The sequence below is a fragment of the Camelus bactrianus genome, chromosome 20 (assembly GCF_048773025.1).
Source record: "Camelus bactrianus isolate YW-2024 breed Bactrian camel chromosome 20, ASM4877302v1, whole genome shotgun sequence".
Lineage (NCBI taxonomy): Eukaryota > Metazoa > Chordata > Mammalia > Artiodactyla > Camelidae > Camelus > Camelus bactrianus.
This window is the reverse complement of record NC_133558.1, coordinates 17,025,406-17,041,075: the sequence shown is the minus strand read 5'-3', so window position 1 is coordinate 17,041,075 and position 15,670 is coordinate 17,025,406. Positions and strand designations below refer to the sequence as shown.

The 15,670-nt window shown below is 38.1% G+C and overlaps 1 protein-coding gene across 5 annotated transcripts in view; it reads right to left on the bottom strand.

Annotated features, from left to right (window-relative positions):
- Nucleotides 1-15,670, bottom strand: part of CARMIL1 (capping protein regulator and myosin 1 linker 1) — a 280,855-nt gene that overhangs the window by 61,418 nt on the left and 203,767 nt on the right. For all 5 annotated transcript variants that reach the window (XM_010974227.3, XM_010974228.3, XM_010974229.2 and 2 more), the window contains 3 exons: nucleotides 13,526-13,624; nucleotides 5,285-5,413; nucleotides 4,304-4,435 (listed from right to left, as the gene is read on the bottom strand). In XM_010974227.3, the coding sequence (XP_010972529.2) occupies nucleotides 4,304-4,435; nucleotides 5,285-5,413; nucleotides 13,526-13,624 (360 nt within the window). The remainder of the gene's footprint in view (nucleotides 1-4,303; nucleotides 4,436-5,284; nucleotides 5,414-13,525; nucleotides 13,625-15,670) is intronic.

Genomic DNA, 15,670 nt, shown 5'->3' with positions numbered 1-15,670 from the left:
TCAGGGAACTTTGCAAGCAGACTGAGTTAATATTTGCCAAAATGCCACTTCAGGCCACATTTCCTAACAAGCCTGATATTTACCAGTGAAGAATTTCACAGGTGAAGCCCTGAGGGAAATGAAGACTTTTCAAGGCCAAAACAAGCACTCTAAAATTTAAGTGCAGAAGGGAAAAACCAAAGTTTCCTTATGTTAAAACATTCAGATGCTACTTACTCATCTATGATTACTCCAGGAATAAAAGTTAGAATCAAAAAAGGGAAAACAGTAGGGGAGATGTCATTTTAAAACACCCCCAAAGAGGCCAGTCCAGAGAAAATATCACATCTTTTCAAAGAAGGAATTTCTCCAAACTTTCTGCTTTCTTCTCCTCCGGGAAGTTTGCTAAGAAGGCTGGCTCTTCTGGCCACTTCTTTTGCTTTTCTGAGCCAGTTATTTTTTGAAAGAAAGCTCAAAGAGCCATTTGAACTTATTCTCATCCGATATTCAAAATATGTACTGCTGGCCATGATACAGGATGATAAAATATTAAGGAATATAATCCTCCCAATCATCATGAGACCAAGATGATCCTGCACAAGGAGGCTCAGTCCCCCCAAAATTAGGTGACTTGCTTGGAGCAAACTGTTAGCAGGTAGCAAACACAGGACACAAATCCAGGACTGCTAGTCCCCCCTCTTTTTTTTAATTCACTATCATAAAAACTTATTTTTACAAATTAATCTCTCCACCACTTTAGCCTCTACTAATAAAACATGTTAATTTTAGGGAATTTGGGAAATAGAGAAAGGACTATTTTAACCAGAGAAATTTAATACTAGTAGTGAAATAAATAAAGACCACAGTAGCTTAATAAGAAACTGAATATTGATTGTAGTAAAAATATTTTTGTTCCTACATAGTTTTAAGAAAATCAGGGTGCTGGAGGGCTATATAAATAGACAAATGAGGATTTTTTTTTTAAATCATAAAATGATGTTCACTTGTCACGTAACCTGGAAGGAAAGGGAAAAGAAGTGACTGCCTGTCATCTGTTGAAAGTATCAAAAGCCAAATGTGAACCCAGTTAAAGGGAAATTAATAAGTAACATTTAATTTAGAAGTTGTGATTGAGGATTTGCTGTGATTTATGCCAGATGTCCCCAAAGGGAAAGGAACTTGCAACTCAAAAGGATCAGAGTAAAGAAAACTAAGTGAGTTGGAGACAGAAAAAGTAGGGCATTTGGGATCCAAGATAGTGAGAATGAGAGAAAAGCAGGCCATGACGCTTGGAAATAAGGAAGCTGTGATGAATGGAGAACACTGGTGACAATGACAAGGGGCCAGAAAGGTCAGACTCAAAAAATGTGGGGAATGTCTATTTACAGAAAAGAATTTTGGGTCCTAAATATATTTACATTATTTCAGGCTTTTAAAAAGTCAAATGCCTATTACTACAGACCTCTGCCTTCTACTTCCGCCCGATAACGGGCAAGAGCCATTTCCAACCACCTGGTGCGCTGGGAAGGAAACAGACCAGAGGTATGAAGGCTGTGTAACTTGTGGTTTAGACCAGTTGAAACAAGTATCCATAGGAAGCTGTCTGACAGAGAAGTCCTGCTGCAATGTTTCATGCTGATTTAAATGCCAGCTCGTTCTTAGTATATAAGGAGGTCTTACAAATAGTTTAAAGGGAAAAATTAGACCATAGATACAAATGCGTAATTTACAAAAGAAGAAATACAAATGGATAATAAAATTACTTGATGCATCACTGGTTATTAAAGAAATCCAAAAGACAAAAGGAGGTTTTTTTTTTTTAACCCATTACACTGACAAATATTACAAGGTGAATATACTTCATATTGGTGAGGGTGTGGCAAAACAAGCAATTGGGTACACTACTGGAGAACAGTGTGCAAACGTGTGAAAGTATAAAACTCATGTACCCTTTGACCTAGGAATGGATCAGTTACAGGCATTTACTTTAAAAGAATTGATCAGAAATTAGAATATAAATTATGCTGCCTGTGAGATAATAGAAAATATATTTTGGTCTCTGCCCTTGGTTCCTGGCACAGAGCTCCTGAAACCCTTGTAATTCCCTAAGTGATAAGAACACTAGGAGCATCTTTTGTTCTAATATTTGTTCTCTGACACTAGTTCCTGACCCAGGGCTCCTGAACCCTTGTAATGTCCTGGGTGATAGGAGTGTATTTTGTAATATTGAGGTAACGCTTGGTGGGCTCCTGGATGAGGGCTGGCCCCTGGAAAGACCAAGCCATAGTTAGAAGTTTGGAATTTTTGGCCCCACCCCCTACTCTCCTGAGGAGGGCTAAAAATGGAGTTAATGACTGATCATGCGCACATGATGAAGCCTCCATAAAGTCCTAAAAGTATGGGTTCAGAGAGCTTCTGGGTTGGTGAACACATGGAGGTGCTAGGAGAGTGGTGCACCCTAAGAGAGCACAGAAGCCCCAAGACCCTTCCCATACACCTTGCCCTGAGCATTTCTTCCATCTGGCTGTTCATCTGTATCTTTTATCAGATCCTTTCATAAACTGATAAACATAAATAAGGTTCTCCCTGAGTTCTGGGAGCCACTCTAGGAAGTTATTTGAATCTGAACCACAAATTTATCCCTGACTGGTCAGAAGCACACGTGACAACCTGGACTCCCAGTTGGCATCTGAAGTGCTGTGGGGGCCATCTTGTGGGACTGAGCCCTTCCCCTGTGGGATGTGACACTACCTCCAGGTAGACAGTGTCTGAATTGAGTTATATGGTAGGACACCCAGCTGAGTGGGGGAAAATCCCCTCACATCTGATCACCAGAAGTGTCAGAAGTGAGGCGTTCTATGTGAAAGTAAGAGAGAGACGCATAGGAAGACTGAGCTTTCCAACACGCTGATACATCTATACAATGAAATACTATGTAGCCATTAAAATGACAATTACTCACTGATCTAGAATTGAATTCATGACATTGTACCAAATATAAAAGAGCTATGAATAGCATGATCACATATATGTAAAATTGTGAGTGTAGAAAAGAATGTCTGGAAATTCGCTAAATACTAAGAATGATGCTATCTCTGGGATTCCAAGTAATTTTTACTTTCATCTTTTTATACTCGTTAATATTGTTTAAATGTTTTATAATGAGAAAATTTCACTTTTTAAAGTCAGAAGTAAATAAGCAACAAAGATGACTTCATTTTAAATGTGTAAGAAAGCATCCTTTTTATATATTCCACTCTTCATGGAAGATAAAGCAAGTGCTTTCAGGTAACAAGTGATCTGGCTGAACTCTATGCCGACCAACCAGTTTTTTCTCTACCCCTTTGTCTTTGCTCAGAATGTATTCAAAATACCCATGGTTAAATACAATAAAAATGACACACAAGAGTCTCTCCTTATTATATGCACAGGAAGACAGGGGTTTAAACTCCTAAATAATCCACAACATTCTCTCTCTGATTAATTTATAAACAATAATTAGCATGTTGCAAAGTTATTACTGAGTTGAACAAAAAAATCCCTCTGAGCTGTAGCTACTGTGTTCTCAGGAAAGAAAAAAAAAAAAAAGACCAAATACAGAAATGTAGACAAGGGTTTTTTTTAAGGTATCCTTGAACAGGCAGTTGGAAATGATGAAAACTTTCTGAGAGTGAAATTTCTCTGGTGTAGCTGTCTTTTGAAGTTACCTTAAGAAAGAGCTGGTCTTAAGGTTACTCTAGTCACCTATATTTCAGAGATATTTTTTCAGCCTGTGAGCCTATAGCCAAGACTCTGCTATTTTGGGTGTCCTGTAACTTCATCCTAAATTCCTTTCCAAATCTTTCAACTAGCTCTTTCCAAGGACTGTTGTCCATTTCCCTAGTGGCAAACTCCCCTTACAAGCAGAGTCTCGGCACTGTCAGCAGGGCTCCTACCATCTTTTCCGTTCTCTAGATCAAATATAATAACACAAGATACTTTTTCGTGAAGCAGACTTCTCTTTCTAAGCAGAAACCAATCATTCCCTTATCAGTGGCAACCTGTCCTATGTTAAACACATTTAGAGATTTACCATAAAAACTGAAATTGAATTTGATAGGTTTTACCTGATCTCATTAGGCAAAAAGTTATTCCAAAACTTATAAATGAAGCTGGAAAAGACACGGTACTCAATTTTTACTACCTGTGTATGTGTGTGTGTAGGTCTGCGAACAAATACACACACACACACACATCTATAAAATATAGGTAGCTGTGCTATGAAATGCTATCATGTATAGTTAAGTCATAACAACTTTATTTTCCAAAATAACAAACCACAAACCTTTAGTTGTTCATCTACAACTCTTGTCACTTCTCCAGCCATTGATTCCAGGGTTTCCTGAATTGGACTGGATAACAAGCCAGTGGCTCCCGCCCAAGATGCACCACCAACATGGTATAAATTTGGTAACAACTGTAAGAAAAAAAAAAGTAACCTCTCCATAATAAATAACAATTTAAATGACCAACAAGTCATTGCACAGTTAGTAAAAAGGGAGAGAAATATTACGGATAATGTAAGATGCTCTTAACCAAAGACCCTTTATACAGATTAATAAACTGAGGACCAGCCTTGAAACCATAGGAGCAGTACATTACCCCCTCTTTGTGCCTTAATGTCTTCATCTGGGGTATGAGACTAGGTTCCTCCTACTCATATGATTCAATAATTGTGTGATTCCAATAGGAGAGCCTGAACCAGATCCCAGGTTTTCTGACTCCCAGGTAGTCCTTTCTCTAAGTCACACTTTGGGGACCAAATTCTCGTGTGAGAAAAGATTTCTTTCAGAGATAACAAAGGGTAGTTTCATGCTGTCAACTTGGAAGTAGAATAATTTTAAATAAGTTGTCATTCACTGAAACCACAACTACCTCTCAGTCACTCAGGACCTGATTACACTTCTTGTCAATCACACTGACCCTCTGCCTTTTTAGTCTATACAGAGGATGCAGAACCCTCGGATATGGAGGGCCACCTGTGCTATACCATTTTATGTATAAGGGACTTGAGCATCCTCAGATTTTGGTATCCGCAGAGGGTCCTGGAACCAATCCCCTGCAGATTCCAAGGGACAATGGTATTTTGATTATTGGTAATTAGCATGGGTACAGAAAGGAGGCAAAGATTAACTCAGTTCACTTTGCCACTTGTAAGTAACCTTGAAATTGGGTTAAAAAGGTAAAGAAAGAACTAGTTTCTAAAACTGAAGTTCAAAAATTCTTTTTATTACATAAGACTCATGTAGGCTGAAATGAAACTCACCGTTTTAGAGTTCTTAGCATCACGCATGAGCCTTTCTGCTGACTTTAAATCTTCCTGGACAGCATCTCCCCCACAGGTTCGTAAGGAGTTGAGATGATCTTGCACTTTCACACATATTCTGTCAATCATCTGGTCCACACCGTAAAAATGACAGCAAGCATCGAGTCAGCACAGCCAGTATCAGACAGAAGGAAACACGGAGTGAATGGGCAAGAAAACTTCTCCTAACTGGAATCTTCAAGAGGGCAACTTACAGCCAATTACTGATTTATCTATTCCTATAAGAAGCCTTCAGCAACGTCAACTCCAGACAAACACTTAAGGGATTTCAGTCCCCTTTCCTGCCTTTAGAAGTGCAGCATGTAGAACAAAAGTGAATACTTTTTATGATTCCGAATCTCATAGCTACTCAGTGACATTTTGCTTGATAGTAACTCTCCTTCATTAATTTTTATTGAGTAACCTCTATGTGTTAGACATACTGCCGGGTACTGAGGACCCAGAAAAAGGAGATGTTCAATTCTGAGACAGTTGAGATGATGACAAAATGATGCCCGTGGCCAGTTGGTCTCAATATTATGAAAATCAGAACATCCCTGGAAATTAATATTTTTTAATTGGTTCAATTATATCAGGTAATTTTTCACCAAAAAAAAAAAAGCACAAGCTGAGGTTTTATTACATTAGCAGAGGTAATAATAAAGTTAATAACTTCTAGTTTCTAGTCCATTAAGGTCCCTCCCCCAGGTTAATTACATCTGAATCACTTTCAGTCGTTCCATGGATTTAAGGGCAGATCATGATTGTAGACAAGAACTATTACAGAAGTGTGGTAAGGTTATGCTGTTTTATAGTTACAGGTATAGAGAGAAGTATGAACAATGCTAAGATGTCTGAAGAAAAAGATAACCACAATATGGTTTAAAAAATTTCTCCAATATTTTGATCAGAGCTGAATGTTATCTATTCTGAAAAAAATTAATTCCCCCAGAGACCCTACAAATCTAGCACCCCACCATCCCCATTTGACAATTCATTTGGCAGAGGTGACAATCCAGCAATGTTCTTTTTATTTTAAATTCATACTTCTAGAGGGGAGGGTATAGCTCAGTGGTAGGACGTATGCCTAGCATGCACAGGGTCCTGGGTTCAATCCCAAGCACCTCCATTAAAATAAATAAACCTAATTACCCTCCCCCAAAATGTCACACTTGTCTATTTATTTGATAACAACTATAGGAAGCCGAAAATCAGCTCTCCTTCCCCCCATAAATTCCACAGTAATAGAAACTTTACTACACCGTTCAGCTGACTTAAGTTCTGATTACAGAGCCCATCACCGGCTCTCTTGCCTTTCCCTTCTATAAAATCCGGTTCACAACATCTATCCCATCATCTTCTCTAATATATTATGAAGACAATCCAGTAAAATACCACTCTCTTGACAAAGGGTCAGTAATGCTAATGTTAATGTCTGTTAAGAACAGCTCTTGTGACTGTCAAACGTATTGAGGCAACATAAGGGAGCTATCAGGAGCTCCCCATAGGTAAGAGAAGTTCCATGAATAATGCTTCTCGTGTAATAATTACCCCTCTGACTAAAATTTAAGGTTGTAGGCAGGGAACCATCTTTTCATTATTTTTTTAGTTTTTTTTAAATGTCTTTTTTTTTTTTTTTTTTTTAAATAATGGAAGTACTGGGGACTGAACCCAGGACCTCAGGCATGTTACACATGTGCTCTACCACTGAGCTATACCCACCTCCAGGGATCACATCTTAACCTTCTGCATTTACACAATGCCCTGCAGAGAACTAACTATATGTTTTTTTAAATCTTCTTAATTGATATAAATTCCAACTCTTCTAACTACTGTATGGATCGGGCCTTCCCGAAGCCAAAATAGTTATCAATTATTCATATCTCACCAAGAATGAATACCTAATTTCAAGAGGCAAAATAAAACACATACTAAGAAAGGAACTGATATACACTGGAGGCCACAAAAGACTAATTTGAGAGGCATGTGGATGTAGCACTATAAAACTGATCGCCTTCAATAATCATGGGAGACCAAAGAGCTCTTGAGTTGGGTGGTATTAAGCACTCACCTAGGAGAGAGGGTCTAAATGAACTCAACAAAATGGTCTTTAAGTGCAACTTCTAAAATCACATCCAAAAGGAACATAAAAATTTAGTCCTCCAATTCAAATAAGCCGTAAAGTCTCACAAGTCCCACAGATTCTTCTGAACACACACTTGAGGAGATCTGGCACAGCCCAACAGGGCACGTTCAGACGCTTTACAACTCAAGAGCTCAAGGCCCGGTAAAGTTAAACTATTTCAGTTGAAACAGAATGATTACACGGAGCATACACTGAAAATTTTGAAAACAGGAAATCAAGGAGCTTGGCTTTCAATTCATAATCAATTCCCTAAGGTACACAAATGTGAAAAAAATATAAAGGAGATTGCAGTTGGAACGACTGTCATCTCTTGGGTTATCCCATCAAAGACCTCAAGGTAGATGACTGTACTTAGACTATTTTATTTTATCTGTGAGCAGGGGACTCCCTATTTCAAACTCCCCACTTTACCCTGACCCCTAGTGTTCCATTTCTCTAAAGCAACCCAGGAAAGCTGGTAACTGCCATAGTTTGAGAGGCTCACTTCCGTCCAAGGAAATGTACTGTCATCCTTGGACCTGGTCTTCTTTGAGTCCTAATCGGTCTTCCCATGTCCTTCTACAGGTCCCATGTCTTCGCCTGAGAACACCCTGCATAGTCACAAGCTCTCTTCCACAAGACACCCTCCCTATTGTGAACAGAGCTATCTTTTCTTCCCTAATTAATTTTTCCTTCAGGTTTAACACTGCCGGTTCCTTTTACCGTTCTGTGGTCCCTAATTCCCACCTGCCCCCTTCCACCCCAGGTCACTTCTCTGAATTCTCTTCTGTCTAGAACCCTCATGAAACATGTCCCTCTCAACAAAATAGACTGTAACACAGGAGGGTGGACTGGCTAGCTCAACAGGGCTATCACCTTTTTTACTGTAGAAAGTATACTTTCATTAATGTGGTGTAAGTCAAACTGGCTTCTTTGGCAACACCACCACTCATATCACACTTGTGGTGAATACTTAGGCTTCTCCGAATATACTGGGAAATAGAATCCAGGTGCAGGACTTAGAACCATTAGCAATAAATGCCATCTTTGGTTATTTGCAACTTGTTACAAATGTTCTCGGTTTCAGCAAATCGCTTACTCGTGGAAAATTTTATCTTCCTCCATGGCTATTTCTTTATTCAATTCAAGAGAAATGTACCCAACATCTAGCACTGAATGAGATACAGTCCTGAATAAGATACACCCTTTACCACCAAGCAAGATGAAAAACCTAGAAGTGGAAAGAAATATCCACAATTAACAATAAATGAAGTTTATAAAATGTAATACAAAGACAAGCACATTTTGTTCACTGCCGAACCTCCATTTCCGACAATAGTGCCTGCCGTATCACAGACCCTTACAAGTGTTTATTCAGTGAATAAATGAATGATAGAAAGTTCTAAAGGATTTCAGTCAAGGGAAGGATCACATGTAGCTAGAGGCTTAAGGTAGCTTTAGCCTGGGTCCTGAAAGATCTCTGCAAATTAAGAAAGAAAGAAACTGTAAGCAAAAGAATAAACATTAGCAAAGGCATTTGCAGACACCTGTGATTCTATTTCCTGATTAGGAACAGAGGCATTTTACTGTGGGAAGACAGACCGGAATGCTAAGCTAAGGCAAGAGAGTGTAAGACTCAGGCACAGGCTAAGGAGTTGCAACTCCACACCCAAGGCACAGAGCATCTGTTGCCCCAGATCCTCCCACGATTGTGAGGATCTGAAAATCCCTTACCCTGTAACACTCCCAGGGCCTTGGCTTCCCTGATATAAGGGAAATGGGCTGTTAAAAGCACACGGAGACACAAAAGATGGATAAGCTAGTTCCTGCAGTGCTTATAAAAGACGGCTTAGGAGGGAGTTAATAAAAAGCCTTAGCAAGAGGACAGGCAGTAGAAACAGAAAGAAAAGAACAGCTACAAAAGACACTCTGAAGGTCACTGGGCAAGGCACAGCGACCTTGGATGAAGAAAGCAAATGAGGCATCCAAGATGACTTCAAGAGTTCTATCCTCAGTGAACGATAATGTCACTAAGTGAAATGTCAAAATCGGTTGTTCCAAGGTTTGAGTTTGGTCTTAGTGACCCGGCTATCTCAGAAGGCCATCTGGATGGAGATGCTGAACAAGCAGTTGGAAAAAAGGGATTTTCCTGGAAAGAAGTAGAGACTGAGGAGAAGGATCCACAGACAAGAGAGTTAATGTGGTAGCGGTAGATTAGCTAGCACGAGGTACAAAACTTTGAAAAATGATTGCATTTGGAAGATGAAAGGGGAAAGAGTTGTGTAGAAAGGAGACACAGGGCAGAAGAAAAATATTCAGAACAGCACACTGTCCAACAAACCAAGAGGTGCATCTTACAAAAGATGAGACGGTCAATCGTGATAGTAAAAATATAGCAACAAATAACGTTTACTAGTGAGGAGCCAAGTACTTTGCACACATTATTTCATTTCATCGTCACAGCACGTTCTGAGTCATCATCCCCACTTAGCAAGCCTCAATGAGGTTAGTAAGTGACTAACATCAGTTCCCACCGAGAGGGACTTAGCAGAGCCTGTACTTAAATCCGGGTCATCTGACTTGAGAGCCCAAGTTCCTAATCACTACATCCACTACCTCCTTTCATCATGATGAAGATGAAGAGGGAGAAAAGGCCTCTGACTTGGTGACCAAGTCCACTGAGAGACATTTCAGCAGAGACAGGAGGGACAGAGGGCACATTCTGAAAGGTGACAAAGAAGTCATGAAAGCAAATATAAAAATCTGCACATGAAAGGAAGGAAAGAGTGTGCTGAGTAAACAGCTGTAGGCAATAGAAGTATCTTTTTTTAAGGGTGAGAAAACTTAGCAGAGGTTGGCAAACTATAGGTGATTCTGAGCTGTTTTTATAAATAAAGATTTATTGGAACAGCCACACTCATTCATGGAGCTATTGTCTATGGCTGCTTTTGCTCTGTAACAGCACAGTTGAGTGGTTGCAACAGAGACCAAATGGGCTGTAAAGCCTATTTACTATCTGGTTTTATAGAAAAAGTCTGCTGACTCTAGATTAAGAGGCTTTATAAGATGGGAAAGGAGAGATCAGAAGCAGAGGTGAAGTGTGTTGAGTCTTGTGAAGGTTTTCCCTAGACAAAGACAAGAGGCAAAAGCAAATACATAAACCATTATGAGGCTTCAGTGTTTCATTAAAACATATTTTAATCCCTTCAGTGTCACCGGGAAATGATGACTGGCTATGCGACTGGCAGGAGCACTAGTCACAGAGGGTCTATTCTTTCTGTATTCAGATTTCTGGAGACTTCAATAAGAAGTTTCACTAAGAAGGCGATAAATCTCTCCTAAGGCAACTGAAACAATCAAAGTCTGAAAACTGCTAATCATCATGTCCTAAGAAATCCCCAAAGTGAAAAGGTGGCAATATATCTACTACATAATGACTCAAATAATTCAGAATGATGTCACCCATGCAGAATTAAACATCTATATATGCCTCCTGTGTATAATTGCCTCTCGATTGAGAAGACGAAACTAACTTTTAAGAATTAGCATTAAAGGTTGTGGCAGTAATTTTTTGGATGAGCAAAACCCCTGCAGATGAGGAAAAAAGTTGGAAGGATGCTGTATAATGCTGGAAGAAAAGCCTGTATTATGGTAGCTCATAAGGGAACCCAAGGCAAAGGTTCATTGTAAATTTTAGCATTCTCATTGCTTTTGATGTTAAATGCTAAAACCAGGAAATAACAGTGAACTATAAAGTACTAAAAGCTAGTATTAATCCCTTGCAGGAAAAAAAAATTAGATTTTTATGGCACTGGTAAAGTCTTAATGTTTTCTTTCTCGAAACTCCCTGTTACTTCACTAATATCCATAATTACTGTTTTTCTTTTTCTCAATACATATCACTTTACTCTTTCTTACACAAATAAAACATGCTTACTGTAAAGCATTCAAATACTTTAATTCAAATACAATACTGTGAAATCTAAGAGAGTAATACTCGCCTAATCACAGTACCTGAGATAACCAATATTTTGGTGAACACCCTTTCACAAATCTCTACGCATATCTATGCAGTCATTCATAGAATTTTACCTACTTGGAAGATTATACATAATGCATTTATTATGGACACTTTTCTTTCATTCTCTTTTAAGAAGAAGGAACAACAAAAAATTAAAATGACATTCTATCCCAAAGCAGCAGAATACACATTCTTTCCAAGTGCACTTGGAACATTCTCCAGGACAGATCACGTGCTAGGCCAACAAAGCAATTCTCAATATATTTAAGAAGACTGAAATCATATCAAGCATCTTTTCTGACCACAACAGTATGAGACTAGAAGTCAGCTACAAGCAAAAACTGCAAAAAACACAAACACATAAAGGCTAAACAATATGCTACTACATAACAAATGGATCACTGAAGAAATCAAAGAGGAAAGTAAAAATTACCTGGAGACAAATGAAAATGGAAACCCTTCTTATCTACATTGATATTAAAATTTTAAACCCACTAAAATGCCAGGTACAGAATTACAATTATGGGATCTATAGAGAAAGAAACGTAATCTTATCTCTTTTAATTCTGCAGCTCCAAGCAGACTGTCCCAAGCGGCAATTTTTTAAAGCTTTCTTTCCGCTTTTATGACTTCTATGGTTTCATTTCTGCTACAGTTTCTTATTGATACCTCATATTGTACACTTTATTTTCCTTTGTTATGCTGGAAAATTTCCTCAAAAACAACTTTTTGCATATGGAATATGGGGGGGGGGGTAAAATTTCTGAGTCCATGTCCAAACATGGCTTTATTCTGCACTCATGTCTGTTTGATAAAATGGCTATAGAATTCTTATTCCAAAACAAATCCCCCTAAACCTCATTTGCCTCTAGTAATTGAGATGGATGCTGAGAACTGGTTCTAGTTCCCTGGTAGGATAGCCTGTTTATTCTCTCTGGAGCTCTTTGATTTTTTCCCTTTATTCTCAGTGTTCTGACCAGGTGTGGGCCTTCACCCATTCATTCAGATAAATTTCAGTGGGTTGTATCAACCCCAAGATTCATAAGGAAAGCTTTTCTATTATTTTCTCTCTTTTTAACTTTTTTCTATTGTCTCTCTTTAAATTTTGAAGTTCCTATTAGAAGGCTATTGGTCATTTTTAATCTATTCACTATTTTGACTTGCTTTTCTCTCATATTTTTTACCTGTCTTTTTACTGCATTTTTTCTCTTTTCTCCCAGAGAAACAGCTTAATTTGTACCCTATCAGTTAATTTAATTCTATATTTCAGTTTCCATATTTTCAATTGCTAAGTACTGTTTCTTATTCTCTGAGTATTCCTTTTCATAGCAGCCAATTCCTATTTTATGGATATACTATTCTCTCAAGTCCCACTGAACTTACTAATTAAAATATATATATATTTTAAAGTTCTCTGCTGTACTCTGAAGCATCTGAGCTCAGTTGTTTGGTTTATCTTGTTCTTTTCTTTGACATCCTACAGGTTTTCCTCAAATACCTTATGATCCTTGGTTTTGGTTAACACTTTTGGAGAAAAAAATTCCCTAATTTTTTATTCTAAAGGTGGGCAGAGAGAAGAAGAATGAAGTAAAAGAGAAAAACACTTTAGTTGCTCTTCAGCACAAGCGTTAATTAACATTCAACAGCTTCCTGATTATTCAGAAGACTCTGGGAATTTATTTCGTACTCACAGAAGTGAGATGGAATACAAGAAAAGGAACAGAATTCTCCAAAGTAGCAAGTTTGATTACCCTCAGATTTTATCATCCATAATCAAGAGTTCCTAATAGTTGTATAGAAATCTAAGATACACCTTACAGACAGTCTTACAAGGCACAAAATCATCGACAATGAAAAGTGCATATTTAGCATTAGAATTAACCTACATTTTCCTTCCTCTACATCCGCCTCCAAACTCTGCTTACATTTGCTGTTACCTTCAGAAATGGGTTCTTAACTGTCCCATCAGGAATGACTCAAACGATAGAAATCCTTTGTGCCTGGCTCTTAAAAGGGTCAGTTCAGCATGAGTCTACGGAGACCGGGGCCCCCTTACCTGCTGGGTGGTGCTGGTGACAATGCCCTGCTGTAGGCGGTAGGCCTGCTCTTGAAGGTATTTTCTCGTCTCATGATTCCGGAGCAGATAGTTTTCTATCTGGAAATTAAGCACATGTGTCTCTCAAGAACACATTTCAACTCAGCAGAGAGTTAAGTTAGAAGTCAAACAGCCAGCTGCTGAACTGAAGACCCAAGCATCTGATTTACACGTCCTGCCAGGGCGCTGACCCCGCAAAACGAGTAATGGGGGAACTGGCTATCGCTGAGCTGCATCATGGGCGTTTCTAGTTAGAAATTTAACTTGCAGGTAACGGGAGTCATTTTTATGTGACTCAGTAATCGACAAAGATCAGTAAGCGCTTAACTGCCTGTAGGGTTAGAGACCCCATTTAGTGATTTCTCATTGCTTTCCTGCGTCTTTCTCTCTCATGAATTTTTAACCAACAAACAGTTCAGAAGCTAAATAAATATCCCTGTGGTGCATGGATGGTACTTTCTGAACCTCTCAGCCTTATGCCAGTGGTAGAATCCAGCAGCACTTGGAAAATTCTTTATTTGAAAGGAAAAAATGGAGAAAATAGGTACAAAATTGGAAGAACGCAGGCTGGTTCAACCCAAAGCCATACACCAGTTTCCTTAGCCCATCAGGTTTACATATGTTCTCAAAAACAGGAATGATTTTAGCAAAATTACCACAAATGAGAAAATGCTTTCTACAGAAAATGAGACATCTTGAACTTGCTTGACAATCTGTATTTTTCTACATAGACAATGTTTTATGAAAAATTCAAATGTACAAACGATAACTAAATTGAAATAAAGTATTTCAGAACAATATGCAATGGATTTATGTTGAACAAAAAAAAATGGAAGATTAACAATTGGGAAATGATTGATACCTATTAAGGTGTTTTTTTAAAGAATAATTTGAGATAATTAACTATGCTATCTTTTTTTTTTCCACAAGTTGTTTTTATTTGTTTTAATAATACAACTTAACTTAACCATTTGGCTTCTAATTTGTCACTATAGGTCCCTGGTTAAGAACTTCTAATAACTGTGAGGCTTTTAGTATTATTACATTTTCATTTTAATTTTGCATATGTTAAAATGACTACAACTTAATATCAATTAGGAACAATTAAAATACAGACTATAATTACTATTACCCCTGGAAACTATAAAGCAGAACAAAATGTATCATTCTATTAAACATAAATCAAGAAATTATAAAAATGAAAAGATCCTTGAAATGAAGCATCATTAAAGTGACACATTAATACCAAGACATTATATTACATTAATTTTCTCTTGCTGCTTCCCAAGAAGTCATCTCTTTCCAAGGTGACATTACCATCAAGATAAAATGTTTTTGCTAAAAAAAGATTTCTGCCTAAAATATGACAGGCACACATTGCCACCCAGCTCTGGGTGCTATTGTTTTGTTATTTGTTCTTTTATATTTGGCCTCATTAAGCACTGGCTGTGGGCCAGCTCTGAATGAAGCCTGTTTAATCAGAAAGCTCAGCTCACACATAGGCACTGCACTCAAGGCTGGCCCACGCATTTCCAGACCTTCACCAGATACACCAATGGTGTCTCACCAACTGAGCCTGAAGGGAATATTTTAGGGAAAAAAAAAAATTCAAAGTTCATTTCTAAAAGCTAGTGGAAGGGAAAGGAAGAAAAACAATGCTTAAGTGTCTTTAATAACAGCCATGTAGACATCACCACAAACTATTTGCATCTTTAATTAACAGGGTAAACTTTTTTCCATGCACCATTAAAAACCAAGACAGAGAGCCCATATCCTAGAGGCTGGGGATGGGGGTCTGACTCAGGCAGGTCATTATCACACTTGCCACACTGGGCAGCAGTGATCTGGAGACAGTCAGACATCTTCAGTCTTACTGCTGAAAACAGCCACAGCACAAGAGGCAAAAAATAAACAAAAACAAATAAACCCCCCCGGTATTGTAATAAAGGAATCTTGTATTTTTTAAAAAAAACCCATAAAGATTGAGTATAGAGTCACAGCATTGTTCTTTAGTAGAGTAAAATTAAAGAGCCATATTTCTTCCAGAGTTGTTAAAATGAAAACTTGAATATGTAAAAGCATAGTAAGTATTATAGGGAAAAAAAA